General features: G+C 46.1%; 1 protein-coding gene across 2 annotated transcripts in view; it reads left to right on the top strand.

Annotated features, from left to right (window-relative positions):
- The window catches only part of SLIT3 (slit guidance ligand 3), a 590,204-nt gene that overhangs the window by 460,317 nt on the left and 112,832 nt on the right, over positions 1–17,055 (top strand). For both annotated transcript variants that reach the window (XM_027034042.2, XM_053226652.1), the window contains 2 exons: positions 3,311–3,474; positions 12,628–12,769. In XM_027034042.2, the coding sequence (XP_026889843.1) occupies positions 3,311–3,474; positions 12,628–12,769 (306 nt within the window). The remainder of the gene's footprint in view (positions 1–3,310; positions 3,475–12,627; positions 12,770–17,055) is intronic.

The raw sequence follows: 17,055 nt of genomic DNA on the forward strand, positions 1-17,055 counted from the left end.
AGAACATGCGGGAACCACCTAGGCGCCTTGATGCCTTGGTGTCTAAGTTAGAAATGGTAGCCTTGTACAGGGGAGGGCCATGGGTTGAGAGGAGACAGAAGTGTGGACCTAGCATCCTCATGACAGTAATGACCACGGACGTCACTGTGGTGGCTCATGGTTTGCAGGGCCTTATGCCAAGCTTGTCTCATGAATTCTTTCAGTCCTTACAACAGCCCTGGAAAGGGGGCACCAATAATATCCCCATTTTACAGATCAGAGCACTGAGGCCCAGAGTTAAATCCCTGCCCAAAGTCAGAGTAGGAAAGCAGCGAGGCAATGTCAGATTTGGGCAATTTGGCATCAGAGCCAGAGCTCATTCCGTTCACCAGAAACTAAGGCAAAAGGGTGTGTTCCAGGTGAGCCGAGGAAGGAGAGAAGGGCCACTGGAGGCCACCTTCCCCCAGGTCATTGCTATCCCAACTCACCAGAATTATGGGAAGTAATTAAAATAATTTTCCGTCTCAATCAAGGGGATTAGGAATACTCCTGGCAGTGTCCAGGCTCATGTTTCATGATCAATGTGATTACTTTTCTTTCAATGTTACTATTTGGGATCATACTGCTCAATTCAATCTCCCAAACATGATAGGAAAGGCTGCACTTTGGAAGAATCTGCCCAGTTCAACTCTGCCAGCACTTCTGGTGGGTAAAATTCCAAGAGTGGGGATCTGAGCCCTTCCATTGTCCTGGGCTTTTGACAAGAGCCTTCAGGTACCTTCCGAGTCAGTTCTGGTCACCTCTTTTCCATGGTCCCACGTGGAAGGGGAAAAATTCCTACAAAGGTGGACAAAGGGTTAGGAACCATCTGTAGCAAGGTTAGGAAGAGAGGTAGCTTGGGGCCAGCCAGCAGGGATTGAAAAAGAACCATCCTAATGTAATTTTCCAAAAGGAAATCTTCGACATTTTCATTATCCCAGAAATTAATCAGCTAAGGATCTGACTTACTTAACCCTCATTTTTGTCATTCCATTGATGTCTTACCCCCGATGGGAACTGGTGGGGAATTGGTTGACGTTGATTTGCCTTGTGGGCCCATGTTCAGTGCTTCATGGGAATCCCGTTTCCTCAGCTTCCATACCTCACTGCCAAAGAAGGCAACTGCCTTTCCTCATAGAAGCCAGACTCTCATCAGAAGGCTCTGATTCTCCTGGCACGTGAAAGAGCCCCAACGCCTCAGCCTGTGCTACCACTGGAGCCTACCTCTCTCCACCTTGTCCCTAAGAACCAACCCACCGTTGCTGTTCTCCTAGGCAGCCTTTATACCCAGTGGTCTATTCCTAGCCATAGAACCAACACTCCATGCCTCCTTCTCTTTCCGCCCCCCTGACTCTCTTTCTCTCCCTCCCTTACTTTCTCTCCCTCCTGTCTATCTTTCTCTCTCTCTCTCTGTGTGTGTGTGTGTGTGTGTGTGTGTGTGTGTGTGTCTGTCTGTCTGTCTGTCTCTACAACTCACTGATAGATCAGGAAACAAATCATTTTCACTCATGCTGAAATTTCCCAAGAAGGCCCAGTATACAAGAGAAATTCCCTCCTCTCCCTCATGTTCTTCCCCTAGTTTAGGATTTTGCCTCCCCTCCCCCTTCCCGCCTACAGCACTTCTTTCTGAAGTGCCACACGAAGAGAAGGCAGCATAGGAGTCTGGGCTTTGAAACTCAAAGGGGAGAATTTCCTGGAGCCCATTACAGACATAGCATCTTAGGCCTAGGAACCTATGAAAATGTGTTCAAACTTAAAGTATTGGCTCTGAAATCCAAAAGAACATTACAACATCAAAATTCATCATTTTGAAACAAAATCATAAACACCATTTCAAATTGTTTTTCAGCAGAAAAAATAATTGCATTCTACATGGGATATAGGTTCATTTAGTTGGCAGATATGATGGGATCTTGGGACCCCCTGAGGCTGTCAAGGCCCCTAGTGGCCCTGGCCTGCCCAAGGTTTGCACCTGTGCAATGGCAGGAATGCTCGGCCGGCACGCCCCTCAAGTTAGCTGCACTTGGCCGGTGTTCAGCAATGCTGACTTTATACTCAGTCGAGTGTGGTCAAGAGCCCTTCAGCGCTCTCCATCTCGGGCATGGAGATAGCCCAAGCCACTGCTTTAGGCTGCCACTCAATATTAACCAACTTGACACAGAGCACTTGAAAGTCCCAAGATATCGCTGGCTGATTAGCATGTCCAGGATTGGGCATTTGAAGTCTGCATCAGAAACCCAAGTGTGTGATAAGCTGATGTAACTAAAACTTTCCTACCATCACTTCTAATGACCTAGGGTTGGGGGGAATGTGCTAATAGGAAGACCCTGATAGAGAAGCCTTGGGGAAAAACCTGTACAAGCCCCTACATACCCTTAGTTTGCCCCTCAGTTCGTGGAAAGTAAATTCAAGTCATTTAACCATATGGATTCCTTTCAGAAGTAGAACATACAGATCCCTCTAGGGAATCTTAATCACTCAGAGGTGAGAAATTGATCTGGAATCACAGCTACTGCAGGAGGAAAAGCCAAAGAGTCCTGGAACTGGTTAGGAGGTCTTAACAGGGGCACCTAAGCCAGAATAGCAAATACACCTGGTAGAATTTAACTTGGGAAGGAGAGGAGGGCAAGGTGGAGACATTGCTGTGGGCTGCAAGGGTCTGGAATGGACAGCCCTTTATTTGAATGGGGGTGGGTGGAAAGAAGGTATAGGACCCTTGCCTTCATGCTTTGCTCTCTGGGCTACTGCACACAAGCCCTCCAGCTTTCCATGTAGGGGTTCATTCACTTTAGGGAGGAGATGAAGGAGAAAGTGAAGGCAAAGTCAGGTTTGGGCCACAGTGCCACCATAGACTGAAGCATTGAGATTGAGAAGCTGTTTGAAGCTATCTGGAACCCAGGCTAACTACAGTACTAAAATTTGCAAGTCAGTCACCCCTTTGAAAATTTGACTCGAATCTGAAGCATTGCTTTAATAATGTCACTCTCCTCCTCCTACATGTTGAGGCTTTCTTGAGTGGGAAAGAAAAGGGTGGAATTACTATTAAGAAATGGAGAATTGTTCAGAACCCTGGAGGTATCAGTTGGATGTGGCCTGCATGTGAAGATAAAAAGTCATTTGTGGTTTGGCAATAAAAGGGCTGAGGCTCCCATGGTAACTCACTCGTACAGCGGGAAATGCTTCCCTGGGCTCCGGAGGGTTATCACACTGGGCAAAGGGGCACAGAAGGTTTGGCCTACTCTGTTCACTTCACTCTGTGACAGCATCTTACCTCAGTCCCTCCCTCTCCTAGGCGCCTCCACTCCAACCACCTGTACTGTGACTGCCACCTGGCCTGGCTCTCAGATTGGCTGCGACAGCGACGGACAATTGGCCAGTTCACACTCTGTATGGCTCCCGTGCACCTGAGGGGCTTCAATGTGGCAGATGTGCAGAAAAAGGAGTATATATGCCCAGGTGAGGCTGTCCCACCCTCTTCCCCTCTGTACTGTGACTCACCCACCCCTGAGCTCTCCCTGACATCACCCTGGGCATGAACCCACACTTAGCCCAGAGCTTGGTGTGCACTCTCCTGGGTTCCTCAGCACTCTATAGTCACTTGGGCTCTGGGGTGCCTCAGAGGCTTCTGAAAAAGCAGCTCTTGTCATCTGGTAAAGGAAAATGCTCAAGGAAGTAATGAATCACTTTCTGTTAAGCTTCATCATCCATTGATGCTAAGAAACTTAACAAGTGTTAAGTACATTGTTTAGCATTTCCTAAACATGTGCCTGTCGTCTGATTGCCATAGAAATTGAAAGACAAGTTAATGGAGGTGGTAGGGTCAGCCTGCTTGGCTGGAAACCCTAGATCTGCCCCTTAGTAGTGTGTGACTTTGGCAAGTTCCCATATGTTTGCAAAATGGGAAAATCATAGTACATAACTCAAGGGATGGGTGGGAGGATTAAATGAAATAATGCCTATGAAGTACTTAGCATAATACATAGCACTTGGTAAGAGCTAATAAGTGGAGCTTAATTATTATAGTTTAGTGGGTCCACAAAATGTGCTGAGCAAACATAAGAGTTTGATCTGTGGGTAATTGAAGTGTAATAGAAGCACAGATCGCCTGCGTAGTATAGAAAACAGAACTGTGCACAGACATAACTGAACAGAGCGCAGATCTCCAGGGATGGGAGATGCCTGACTGACCTGAGAAAAATCTTCTCCATTGATGTAGTGGCTTTTAACCGAGTCCTCATTTTCACGCTTGCTTTTTTGTTTTTACTTTTCATTGACACCCTCCATTCCCACCGACTCCCTCTATCTGGGAAATCCCTGAATTTCCTCAAAAACAGGAAGTATTCAGTTCAGGAGTTTCCCACAGAAGCATTCCTGATTTCCAGGAACCCAGTCCTGGAACTGGGGCTCAGTGGCCTCTGAAAGCTGATGTTGGGAGTCAGCCTACAGGAAAAAGGAAGGACAGATTGCTCAACACTAGTTGGGGCTACAGTCCTCACATTTCTTGACTGTTGTGTTTTCAGTATTGAAGATCACCTAAGCTCCATGTGTGCTGCAGGGAGGGCCCAAACCAGCCAGCAGTGTAGACTGGCCCCCTTCTGCTCTTAGGCTGCATTTGCAATATGGAAGACTTTTTTTTTTTTTAATTCAACTTCATCTCGCTCCCTGCCACTCTCTCTTGTCATGTTACTACTTCATCAAGTTATTTATTATCCAAAAACATTTTAACATGTCTCAGAGCAGTACCTTAATAATTTCCTATAGACGCCCACTTAGAAATCACTTCCCGTCAAACACATATAATAAAACCGTTTATCACACAGGCACCAACCTCACATATAGTGACTATAATTACAGTAATTATTAGGCAAAGAGTACAATATCGGCATAAGTGCCAGTGAAAGAAATAATTATAGAGTGCAGGAGTCATCCAAGAGCTAGTGAGAAAAACTAATTAGACAGAATGTTAAAACACATCATTATAGGTGGGTGCCGGGCTTAATGCTCTGCACGAACACAAATACGACTTCGTCAGAAGAGCACCTTCCCGTCAAAGGAGTGGCGAGACATTGCTTCCCCAACAGCAGTTAGGATCCAAACCCCAGGGAAGAAGGCTGAAGCTCCTAGGTCCCGGAAGTGCTCGTGCCCCAAATCTCCTGCCTGGAAAAGGCTGGATCTAGTGGGCAGGTTAATACTTAACATAGAAGCATCCCTATCACCTCCTCTGTTTATGTCAATTAAGCCTGTGGCTTGTGATAATCCCTCACACTTTTCAGTACTAAGCCAGGTGTCTTCTGAGGACACAGGAATCAGGTCCACAGACTCCAGACATGACTGTGCTATTAATCTACACCCTGCCTCACCAGTAGTAGAAATTCAAGAGAGCGACAGTGGAACCCCTTTGTGGGAGGGATTCTTCGATGCTTTCCAGGCTCTCATGGGTTAGGGACAGAATGCTGTGCAGCGTTGCTTTCTGTAAAGATCTAAGTCAGATATAATGCTTGGCCAAACCGAATATCCCTGACGAATGGGGCCCTATCATCATTAGTGGGGTGCAGGAGTAGCACCCCCTCCAGAAGGTACTACTCCTTTAATAACTGTTAAAGGTGGTTTGTGAGGCCATGTTAAAGGGATGCCAGAGGAAGCCATGTGGAGCGAGACTCCACACTTGGGAGGTGGAAGAGGACAGCTGTTTTCACGCACTGACTATCCTTCCCACACACCCCACCATGTGCAGGCTCTACCCATGGCAGAGTCCACAGGGCATCCTCGTGAGGCAGTTTTGTATGGATCACATTGGTCGTACGCTGCAAAATTGTCAGTGTTCCTCGTTCCAGCTCTCCTCCCAATGACTCACAGGAGGAGGGCTTTAGTCAAGAAAGGCAGGAGTAAGAACATCTCTGTAAAACGAGAGGTCATCTGCTCAGGAGAAAAAAAGGCATGGGGTACCAATTAAGCCATCCCTGCATGTAGTTTCATCACCAGTGGCCCCTGTCAGGGAAGCATCAGAAAACCTCCTGGGACCCTTAAACCATATCACAAAATTCACCAAACACATGACTCCAGAGACAGGAAAGAGTTTTATCTCTCTCAGCCTGTGAGGGCCCTGGTTGCCCAAGTCCCTGCTATCTCCCTGTGAATTAAATCCAGCCGGCCGGAGCCCATCCTCTTCTCCCCAAAAGCCTTGGCTGCAGGCTCCTTATCACTCCAGCTAACCCAGAAATTTGCTAGCAGCACACTTTGACAGAATTCATCTCCTCTGTCACCCGTACCCCGCCAATCAAAGGTATTTATTTTCTTCCTCTAGAGAGGCACCTGAGAATTTTTCAAAGGGTGGGAGACTATATCTTTATTTTATTTTTTATTACTGTTTTTGTACAGTATGCAGCTAGACTTCTTTGTTTCCTTCAGCCACTGCTGCAAAAATTTCTGTTAACTTTTCTTGTTTTGGAGAGGAAGGTTAGGGCCCTATGACTAGAAGGGTCTGTGGTCCCCACTTGTTGCCTGTACCAGATGGGGACTTTATCAAGTTCATGATACTAGACCACAGAAGAGGTTCTACTATGGCCACTACTTGACTCATGTGTGTTGCAAGTTTTGGGTTTTTGCCCATCCTTACCTAAAGGGTTTATGCTGGGGTTTAAACTCCAGGATTTATTTTCCGTGTGTCAATTTTCTGGTTACCTTAATCTGAAAAAGTTTCTTCCAGTCACAATTCGTAATTCAAGGGTATTAGTTAAATATTTGACCTCCTGAGTCAGTTATCTCTTTCCTTTAAACATCTTTGTATCCACTGGCTTGTCCACCTATTTTACACTTATCTGCCCATAGCCTTTGAGTGTGAGATACCCTTTCATGAAGATCGATCTTGTCTTCTAGTACTAAGGGGTCACGTTTTTAAGGTTGCCCCAATGCCTGCAACAATGCTTGCTCCTAAAAGCCTGTCAAGAAACACTTCCTCATTTATTACTAAAAATTAAATCGGCATATAACCCTGGAAACAAGAAATTTTCACCACCACCCCCTTTTTTTTTTTTTAATTTGGGACTAGTTACTAAGTATAAAGATAATTAAGGTAAGCCATGACTAGCCGCCCATCTCCTTAGGAGGTTTTAATTAAAACACCATAATTGGACATTGCAAGAATGAGATTATTAGGTTTATTTAGCCATTCCTAAAATTATCATGCCTCTGGTATTTAAATCACGTTCATTTATATTCTCATCATAATTGCTCAAACCCCATTGTCATTGCAGTCTGTTGTTGGCTTTTGAAAGGCCAGAGGCCAACAGGGATGCTTAATTTGAATGCTGGAATTAATTTATTTCCACATGCTCACAAGGCCATTGGATTTTTCGGTTCTGTGCACTCTGCTGGGTGGGATTCCCTTTAAAGACGGAAAGAAATAAACACAGCTCTAACAAGAGTGTCCTGCTATCTCCACTGTAGCTTACACAATCTGTGTCATGGCCCCTGAGGCTCTTCTTCCTACCTCCTGAGATTCCCAGGCTCTGATGGCTTTCAAAGTCATGGCAATAAAGAGAGGCATTTGGGGTATCTTCTTGGCAAAGGAGATGGTACAAAGAACACTGAACCAGAATTTAGAATGTTGTGGTTCACTAGTTCCATGATCTTGACCAGTTTGCTTGACTCCCTGTTCTTCCCTTTCCTCATCAGTATAATGGAAATAATAATAAAAGAACGTACGTCATGGGTTTTATGAGAACCAAATGAGCTCACACATGCAAAGCCCTTGGTGCAGCATCTAGCACTTAGGAAACATTCCATAAGCGTTAGCTGCTGTTACGACAATGACATCATTCTTAGTTGGGCCACCACTGTGTCCCTGGGCAAGTTCTCTCCCTCCAAGATGTCTGTTTCCTCATCAGCTCCACAGCCCTTTCTAGGTCTGAAGTTCAGTGAGCTTTTCCCCATTCAATTGGACACACCAGTTAGGACTTTCCACTTCCAGCATGATGCCAAATAGAAGAACAGAGTTGAGGAAGCAGCCTGGCAGGAGCCAGTGTCCCTGATCACTGCTCCTCCTCCTTGTCCCTCAGACTGGAGGGGGTATCATGCAGTCACCAGAGACACGATGACGTGATCGCTGTTCGTGCCAGCCATCACAGGCACTTTGCCATGACAGGTCTGGTCGGGGACACATTCCTGCCCTGCCCTTGTGCTCACTGAGCACCCCCCCCCCCATCTGAGGGGACAGCAGCCTGATAATCAGGGAGGGGAGGATCAGCACCTCAGTTGCCCTGTGCTCTGCCCTGCCCTCCCTCAAGACATCAGGCCACAGTCCTGGGAGTGGGAGTCAGGGGACATCAGAAGGCTGGACATCTCAGTGTCCTCTTTGGGTGACACGGAGGTGGCTCTGGCTCCAAAGTGAAATTCCTGAGCTGAAGTGGTGATTCCGGAAAGGGGAGACAGGCCCCGAGAGGGGAGACAGGTACTTGGCCCATATCCTCGTCTCCCTGTTCTGTGTGAGAACTAGCTTCCACCTCAGTGCAGCAACATTTTGTCCCACAGGAAGAGTTCCAAGGGCAGATAGCTTGGGCACCCATTTAAAAACAAAGAGCAAGTCCACATCCACTTCAAGTTCCTCACAAAACATCTCAGAACATGGATTACAGGGGTTCTGTGTGCTAGTGCATCACTACGCTCTGATTTAAGCTGCTTTCTGTGCCAGGAAAAGGAGGAGATGGTACCAGCAGGCAAGCTTGCTTGGGGATAATGAGTATTCACGAGCCCTGTGAGCACGTGTTATACAACAGGAACACACATGTTCACGTAGGCACAAGCCCACATAGTCCTCTCCCCTCAAACATGTGTGGAGACTTTCCACCTCGATCAAAACACTCTGTTCCCATTCATCTGCTTCTCAGCTTGTACAGTGCTCAGAGAATTTCCTGGGTAGAACCATGGGTTTTTCCTCACTTTGCCCCCCTTGGAAATTCTCTGTCACCTGCACCACCCCCTTCACTCTCAATATGTGTGGACAGGAAAGGCTGAGAGGAAGGGGTTTGCAGACAGAGCTAAAACGAGTGCCTAGGACACCCTGAGCTGTGCAGGTGAGCAGGGCTCAGCAGGAGCCTCAGCAGAGTAGCAGATGGCCTTTGCCAGCACTGAGCTGTGGTAGAAAGACATGAGCTTCAGGCATAAAGGTCCCATCCACCCATAACTGCTTCGTTCCCCACCCACCCACCCCCACACACACTATGGCTGGTCCTAGCAACCAGAGCCCAGGGCACTCAGAGCTCAGGGGTCTCCCCTTAAGGCCCTTCTAGAAGGATTACTCACCCCCATAGCTTGGTGACATTCAGCCCCCACTCTGCCAGGCTTCTAGACCAATTCCATTCATCTATTCATCCTTCCGCTGACCCAAGGTATGTTTACAGGGTTTTGTGCTTTGGCCCTGCTTTAGGCATTGGGAACATAACAGGGAATAAGACAGAAAAGACCACTGCCCTTGTCGAATTTACATGCTAGTCTCAGTCTATCCAAAGACAAAAAGCAAAGGGGAGGGACTTCTGCCACCGTAGCACTCAGAGGTTCAAAGGGAAATGCACTCGGTCCATTGGGCATGGAGCAGAGGGGAATGTTTCCAGGGAAAATGAACCTATCTTTCAACCCCATCTTAAACCTGAAGTGTTTTGTTTCAACAAGAGGATAACACCCTTACCACGTGTGAATGCCTGGCTGGGGAGCCACCAGCCCGGGATGCTGACAGAGGCTATAATTACCTTTGTTTCTCTCTGTGTAATTAAAGGTGTTGTTAGTGACCTGGTTATGGAATCTTTTTCAAAGGCTTTTTTTACCTTGACAACATCCCTTGAAATGTAGCACATACTCCCTACAGAATCAGAGCCACCCTGTGAAAGACCCAGCTCATTCCCAGAGGGATTCAAGGCTACAACCTAGGGCTGGTTTAAACAGAATTAATTCTAGCACAGAAGTCAAAGGGGCATTTTTGAAAAAAACTCCCATTTCAGAACTTCCTGTTGCCCGTGGAAGCCCTGACTGTAATGTCTTTCTCCCCCCTCCCTTCCTGACACACCCCAACCAAGTAACAATTTGACAAATCAGAAGAAGTACAGCCATCCGATTACTGTCTGCCTCAATGGATGGAAATACAGGAGGAGCACAGACTTCATCCTTGCACGGAATCCCTGACATTTCCCAAACAGGAAGGTGCCCGTGGTGTGGCGATTCTTCCTGGCTTTGTTAGGCACCCTAGCCCCTTGATGTGGAGGGCCAAGCCTGGCAGTTTTCTTTGGGAAGCGTCATAGGCACTTCAAAAGCCCTGACATCTGAAGCCATACCACTCCCAGCCTCTCTCACATGTGGGGAGAGGGTGGGAGCTCTTCACATTGCATATCCTCTTGGCCCCCTTCAAAGAAGCAGAGCCAGGATGGACAGGTGCTGTTGGGTGTTTTACTCCTTCTCTGTTTCGATTCTTCTGAAGACCAGGAGTAATTGATCTTTTCAGTCCAAAAAGGACTTCAGAAGTCATGCAGTCCAAATTTCTTATTCACTGAGATGGTAACAAAAGAGCTCAGAGGGATATTATGATTTGCAGGCAATTCGTGGCAGAGGTAGACTCATTAACAGTAATAATAGCAGCAACTAAGCTCTGACTCTGTGCCATGCATTCTTCTAAATACTTTATATGCATTAACTTTCTTTGCCTTCGCAACAAAACCATGCTGTGAAATAAGTATTGTTATTTCTTCCCATTTTACAGATGGGGAAAACTGAGGCACGGGGATATAGGGATGAAATGACAGAGCCAAGATTCAAATTGAGGCAGTAGGACTCCAGACCCCACTCCCTGAGCCACAACACTCTCATTCCTGATCTGAGGCTCTTATAAGCTGATTCTCTGGGGTTGCCATTTCCTTAGAAATGGAAAACTTCCCCAGTTTGGAACAAAGCTTGTATCACCTCTCCCAGAGAATGTTCTGGTTGGGGATTTTAGTGAAAGTCATCATCATTCTGGCATTTTTCATGGTCTCCATGAGATCTGCTAATGTGAGTAACACTGAAGAGTTTGAAGTCCCTATGCCCTAGACATGAATATTTTCTCAAATGTCCCAGAAAGGAGGATATTTTTTAATTTGGGGTATGTGTGTATGTATGTGTGTCTGTAGGTGTGTGTGTGTGTGACAGAGACAGAGACAGGGAGAAAAAGAGAGAGGAGATGGTGAGGCCAAGAGAAGTGATCTTTGATTACTGAGTCAGCACTTTCTGGCAAGGTAAATGTTCCAAAACGATCCTTTGGCATCCATTTGAGCCCTTGCAGAAGGACCGTCCCCAGGCACAGGGACTGTTGAGCGTGAAGAGGGGGATCCTCCACTTTGAGTCTCAATGTCCAAACAAGCATTTGCCCAGGCCCCCTTGGTTCTCTGATGCATCCACTTTGGCTGGACCCTTCTGACTTCCCAGACTCAGCTTCTCCAGTGAACAGGGGCCAAACCAAAGTCAGTGTTTCCCTGCAGACATTTTCAGGTTTCATATTGAATCTCTGTCCAAGGGCTCCCAGTCAGAATCCCATGTCCAGGCAGTGAGAGATCGGCAGAGTTGGTGTGAGCCTGTGGTCCTCCGCTCTGGGGGTGGGCATCTGGAAAGATATCAGGTAATCCCTGCTGGCTAGATCTCGCAGGCGGTGGAGAGGTCCTGAGGAGGCTCTGGGGTCGAGTTTACCTTTGGGACCACAAAATGTCCACATTTGGAAAACAAACCACAGGTCTGAGATTCTTACCTTACTTTGAAGAAGTAGTGATAGCATGAAAACTTTTATGTGTTTAAAACATTTGAATGTACTTCTTGTGACTCTTTGAATCCTGGGTTAGTTTGCTAATATATATCTTTATTTTTGTGTGGTTTTCTAAAGAAGTTCTTTAGATGCCATTTACTTGGGTTTTTACCACTTTGCTTTAAATTCACACAGATTCTCACCTCAAACAAAATTAAAAGCTGACTCCAAAATACGTAATAACTTATTTGCCTTTTTTCTAATAAGATAGGTTTTATTTGCATGTTCTCTGGACATAAAAGTTGCTTGAAAATGCTTTAGATGATGTCACTGCTGATGACTATAGACACTTTGAGAACATCAGTGCCCCAAATAATGAAATTCTGACAGCTTCCCCTACCCCAACTTGGTTTTAGAGTGTGTTCAAAACTCTAGAGAAAAGAATGAAAGCGTGCCTATACCTAGCATCCAATCCCCAAATGAAAGCCAAAAATCGTAGGTGTTCAGACATTGGGCACCCTGAGCAAATAGTCCCAGTGTGCCTTTTTTGGCATTCTGGTGGCATATTTTCATGTGGGACTGACTCTGAGAGCAACCCTTTCTCTGAAAGACGAGGATGATGTGATGACAGAGCCAGTAGAACAATCCAGAAACAGGTCAAGGTCAGAATCTCTCCTCTTGGCTAAATGTTTAGCCAGTTGCAGCCATGTCTCCCAGATGAGAGGAGATGTCAGCTGGTGAAAATTTCTCAGGTATTTTATCTGGTGCTGCTTCCTTGGAAGCTGGTTAAGGGGCGCAAAAGCTCCAGTGGCTCCTGACACTGTCATGATTGACCATGTGTTCTGGACCTCCAGGACCCCACTCAGAACCTCCGTCCTGCAATGCCAACTCCATCTCCTGTCCCTCGGCCTGCACATGCAGCAATAACGTCGTGGACTGTCGAGGGAAGGGCTTGACGGAGATCCCTGCCAACTTGCCAGAGGGCATCGTCGAAATGTAAGTGCCCCATCTGCTACCCTCTGTCCCTGGTGAGTTTATCTCTCTGCCTCAGCCAATCCCTCAGTAGTCTGGTGGCGTATGGGCCTGTTACCGCTAACTATTAAAAAACACTCAGAGATCCCTTTGCTAACTGTCCAGGCTTTCCCAGGTGTGATACCTCAGTTGTCAAGAGCATAGATTCCAGAGCTCAGTCAGCAAACTTCTCAGTGGTCCAAATATGTCCACCATTTATTTCTATAAGTAAAGTTTTATTGGAACACATCCAGAGCTATTTGCATACGGATTGTCCATGGCTGTCCTCGTAAGGCAGTATTGAGTAGTTGTGACTTAGCCCACCAAGCCTGATATATGTGCTATCTGGCCCTTTACAATAAAAGCTTGCCAGTCCCTTCCCTGGAGTCACCCTGTGATTATATCCTAGCTCTACCATTTACTAGCTGTGTGACTTTGGGCAAAATAATCGCTCTTTTTCATCTCTACTTCTCTCATCTATAACAATGTGATAATTACAGTATTGTCAATGGGTCATCGTGGAAACAGAATGAAATACTGCATGGAAGCCCTTAATAGGGTCCTTGGCACGTGGGCAGATGCTCTATGCACTGGTGGTAGTATTGGCAGAAAGTACATGAATGATGAACTCATTTCATAGCTACCGTTATCTGAGCAAGAGTGAACTGTTAATCATTTCAAATCAGATCGTTGTCCTCTAGATTAGAACTGTAGGTACAAAGATTGTGTATGTCTGTGTGTGTGCACAGATGTCCATAATACCACTAAAAATTTCTTGACCGTATAGTTCAATCTTGTCCACTCTTGCCTTATACATTAGAAAATGGCCAGTTTCTCATTCTGGGTCAAGTAGAGGGGTCAGTCAACACCAACCTCAAGATCACTCTTTTTTTTTTTTTTTTTAATTTTTTTTTAACGTTTATTTATTTTTGAGACAGAGAGAGACAGAGCATGAACGGGGGAGGGGCAGAGAGAGAGGGAGACACAGAATCAGAAGCAGGCTCCAGGCTCTGGGCCATCAGCCCAGAGCCCGACGCGGGGCTCGAACTCACGGACTGCGAGATCTTGACCTGAGCTGAAGTCGGATGCTTAACCAACTGAGCCACCCAGGTGCCCCAAGATCACTCTTTACATGACCACAAATGTTTTCATTTTTTACCTTCACCTTTAGGTGGCTTTATTAAAAACATGCTTAGATAGAATCTTCCTAGTCAAAATATCATTAGATAAAATCCCTTCAAATAAGACACACGTTTCCCTAGCCCCTCTGCTCATCTGCTTCTCCTCTCCCTCTTCCTCTCCCTCTTCCTCCTCCTCTCCCTCTTCCTCCTCCTCTCCCTCTTCCTCCTCCTCTTCCTCTTCCTCCTCCTTTGCATCCCTTCTGTTCCTGATGCGTTCCAATAGATAGCCCATTAACTCTTTCAGCCATTCACACATTCATTCAACAAATGTCTGTTGTTAGCCCCCTATGTTCTAGTCATAGTTCTGTGCTCCAGGAGCATCAGTGAATAAAAGATAAAATTTCTGCCTTTATGGTGCTTGCATTCTGGTGGGGTGTGGGGAGGTAAGAAACAGTAAACAAAGCAATGTAAATTATATGATATGATAGAAGGGGGTAGCTTCTGTGGAGAAAAATAAAGCAAGGAAAAGACTTGAAGTCAGTTAAGGGGAAAAAAAGCAAGCAGATACGTGGAGGAAGAGTGTTGCAGGTAGAGGGCACAGCATGTGCAAAGGCCCAGAGGGAGGAGAGTGCCTGCTATACCAGAAGGCCAGTGTGGCTAGAGTGAAGCAAACATAAGGGGCAGAATTAAGGGATAAAAGTAGAGGGGCAACGAAGGGCCAAATCATGGGGGCATTTTAAGGACTCTGGTTTCACCCTGATTGAGATGAGAAGAAACATAGGATTTACAACAGTGGAGGCTTCATTTCTTCTTTCATTGGTTTTGTCAACTTTTCCCTGATTCCCTTTAAAACTGTCTTTCCAGCCCCTGTAGACACAATTCATGCCTCTACCTCTTCCTGTAGGCGGGAGCTCGTCAGCAGAGCCTCCTTTTGGCCTGACAGCCACACCTTCTGTAGCCTCCATCCCTCTTCGCTCACCCTTCAGTCTTCCTTTCGTCAAGAACCAGCAGTTAATTTGTTCACGTTTTGCTGTTTTCTCTTTGCTCCTCACAGTCTGTTGCTCTAGACTTGAAGATCCCTTCCTTCATGAACTCGCTTCAACCTCATGCCTCTCCTGCTCACCCCCTTGCTTCTCTTCTTCTCCCATTTCCTTTTGTTCCTGGCCTTACTCTCTCCCCTTTCCGTACCATTTCCCCCCTGTGTTTATCCTCCTCCCCTCATTCATTTTCTCCCTTCTCTCCCCACCCATGGTCTTCCCATGTCACTTCCCAGTGCCATCTTTCTTCACCCAGTCAGCTCTTCCTTCCTTGTTGTAAGAGCCCCTCCACCTTCCCTCTCCATCCATGACCGGGTAGGACACTGACTGTCTCAAACAGATGTGCAAGACGGAATTCCTGCCCACATTCATCTCCTTTCAGATTCCCACTTTTTCTGCCCCACTTCATTCCTTTCTCCCTCCATCTGCCAGGTTTCATCTTCTGTCTTTGGCAGCCATAGATCTTTCCTTGACCAGGTCTCAAACCACAGCATGATGAAAGAGGCCAGTCTAGTAGATAAGCTATAACCATTGACCCGCACCAACCCCCGACTCACCCTCCTCTCCTCCACATCATTATACCTCCAACTTGGGCCTCACAGGCACACAGCTCAGGTGTCTAGGAGAGAGGAATTGCAGATGGAAATTGTACATTGGAGGTGGGACCCATGCAGACCAAGCCATACCTGGACTGTTGGGCTCATACCTGGACATCAAATTTTTAAAGGGACATTAACAAACTAGAATAGTTTGATTCAGTGATTTCTGAAAGGCTGTCTGATTACTGGAATGTTTTTCCCAATGTGAGGTAAAGTGAAAAAAACAAGAACAATGTGATTTTTTTCTGATGAGCAAAAATATTCCATTTAAAGGAGACTTTATTTTAAATTCTTGAACTTCCTTATTCTATTGTTGTTATTAAAAATACCCTTCATTGCTTGTTGGGATGAGCACTGGGTGTTGTATGGAAACCAATTTGACAATAAATTATATTTTTTAAAATGCCCTTCATCTTATAAAATGATGGCCACTAGAGGCAGAATATATATGTTTGGGTGTGCATGCACATGTATGTGCTAAATACGTGCTTAATTAACACGTGTATAAATGTATGTCTCTATAGAATATACATTATATATAACACACAGAGCACTTTCACTGGCAAAATAAAAGGTCTATAACCACCTAGCCTGTGAAATCTAAAAGTCTGGGAATGAGCAACCTAGCTACAGTGCTTCTAAAAACAGCCACAAACAGCAGCCATCGAGGGTAGACTATGGATTCAGGGAGACCCACATACTAGCTCTGGCCATGCCTTTTGACTCTGGACAAATAACTTTTCTGTGTCTTGTTTTCCTCAACTGAAACATTCACAGGCCAACTGTACCTTCTGAACAGTTCTTGGGAAAGTTAAATGAAATGTATGCTGTCAAATGCTTGGCGTTGTGTCTGACACATAGGATATACTCTGCTGGCCGTGATTGTTATTATTTTACTACTGCTAGTACTTGTGTTGCTATTGTTGCTGCTGCTACTACCATTTTATTAGGCTCCGTGAGAAAGGTTGGAAACCATATCATAGGAGCTGAAGCTACCTGCATTTGGAGATCCTTCCATAGAACTAAGTCAGGACTTTAAGGGTGATGGTTGACAGAAGAGGTTCAAGAACCGGGCTAGCCACTTGCATTATGAATTGAGCCTGGCGGTAGCTCATCATCATGCAAATGTATGCAGACATGGAAATAAGGCCGCCCCTGCTTGTGGAGCTCCCACGGCCCACCAGACAGATTGCCCAGGATTTCTCTTGCTGTGCTCACCTCCTTCTCCTCTGTGATGAAATGAAGCTGAGACATTAAAGCAGATGAAGCAAGACTCTGTGGTTAGGAGGCTACAGGCAGAAGTGACATGTAAGAGAGACCTTTGAGGAAGAAACCTGCTTGTTCCTCAAGGCAACAAAACCCGTGCCTGGGGACTTGTGTGTTGGTCTGAAAGTCTTGAAAGCAGCTGAAATGCAGCCTCTTGGGGAGAGAAGACCAGCAGGTGGGGGAGGTTGAAAGATGAGACAGAGAGTGGAAACTGCAGTACACCCCCCCGGATGAATAGAAGTGTCTGA

Source organism: Acinonyx jubatus, chromosome A1 (genome assembly GCF_027475565.1).
Source record: "Acinonyx jubatus isolate Ajub_Pintada_27869175 chromosome A1, VMU_Ajub_asm_v1.0, whole genome shotgun sequence".
In the NCBI taxonomy this organism is placed as follows: Eukaryota; Metazoa; Chordata; class Mammalia; order Carnivora; family Felidae; genus Acinonyx; species Acinonyx jubatus.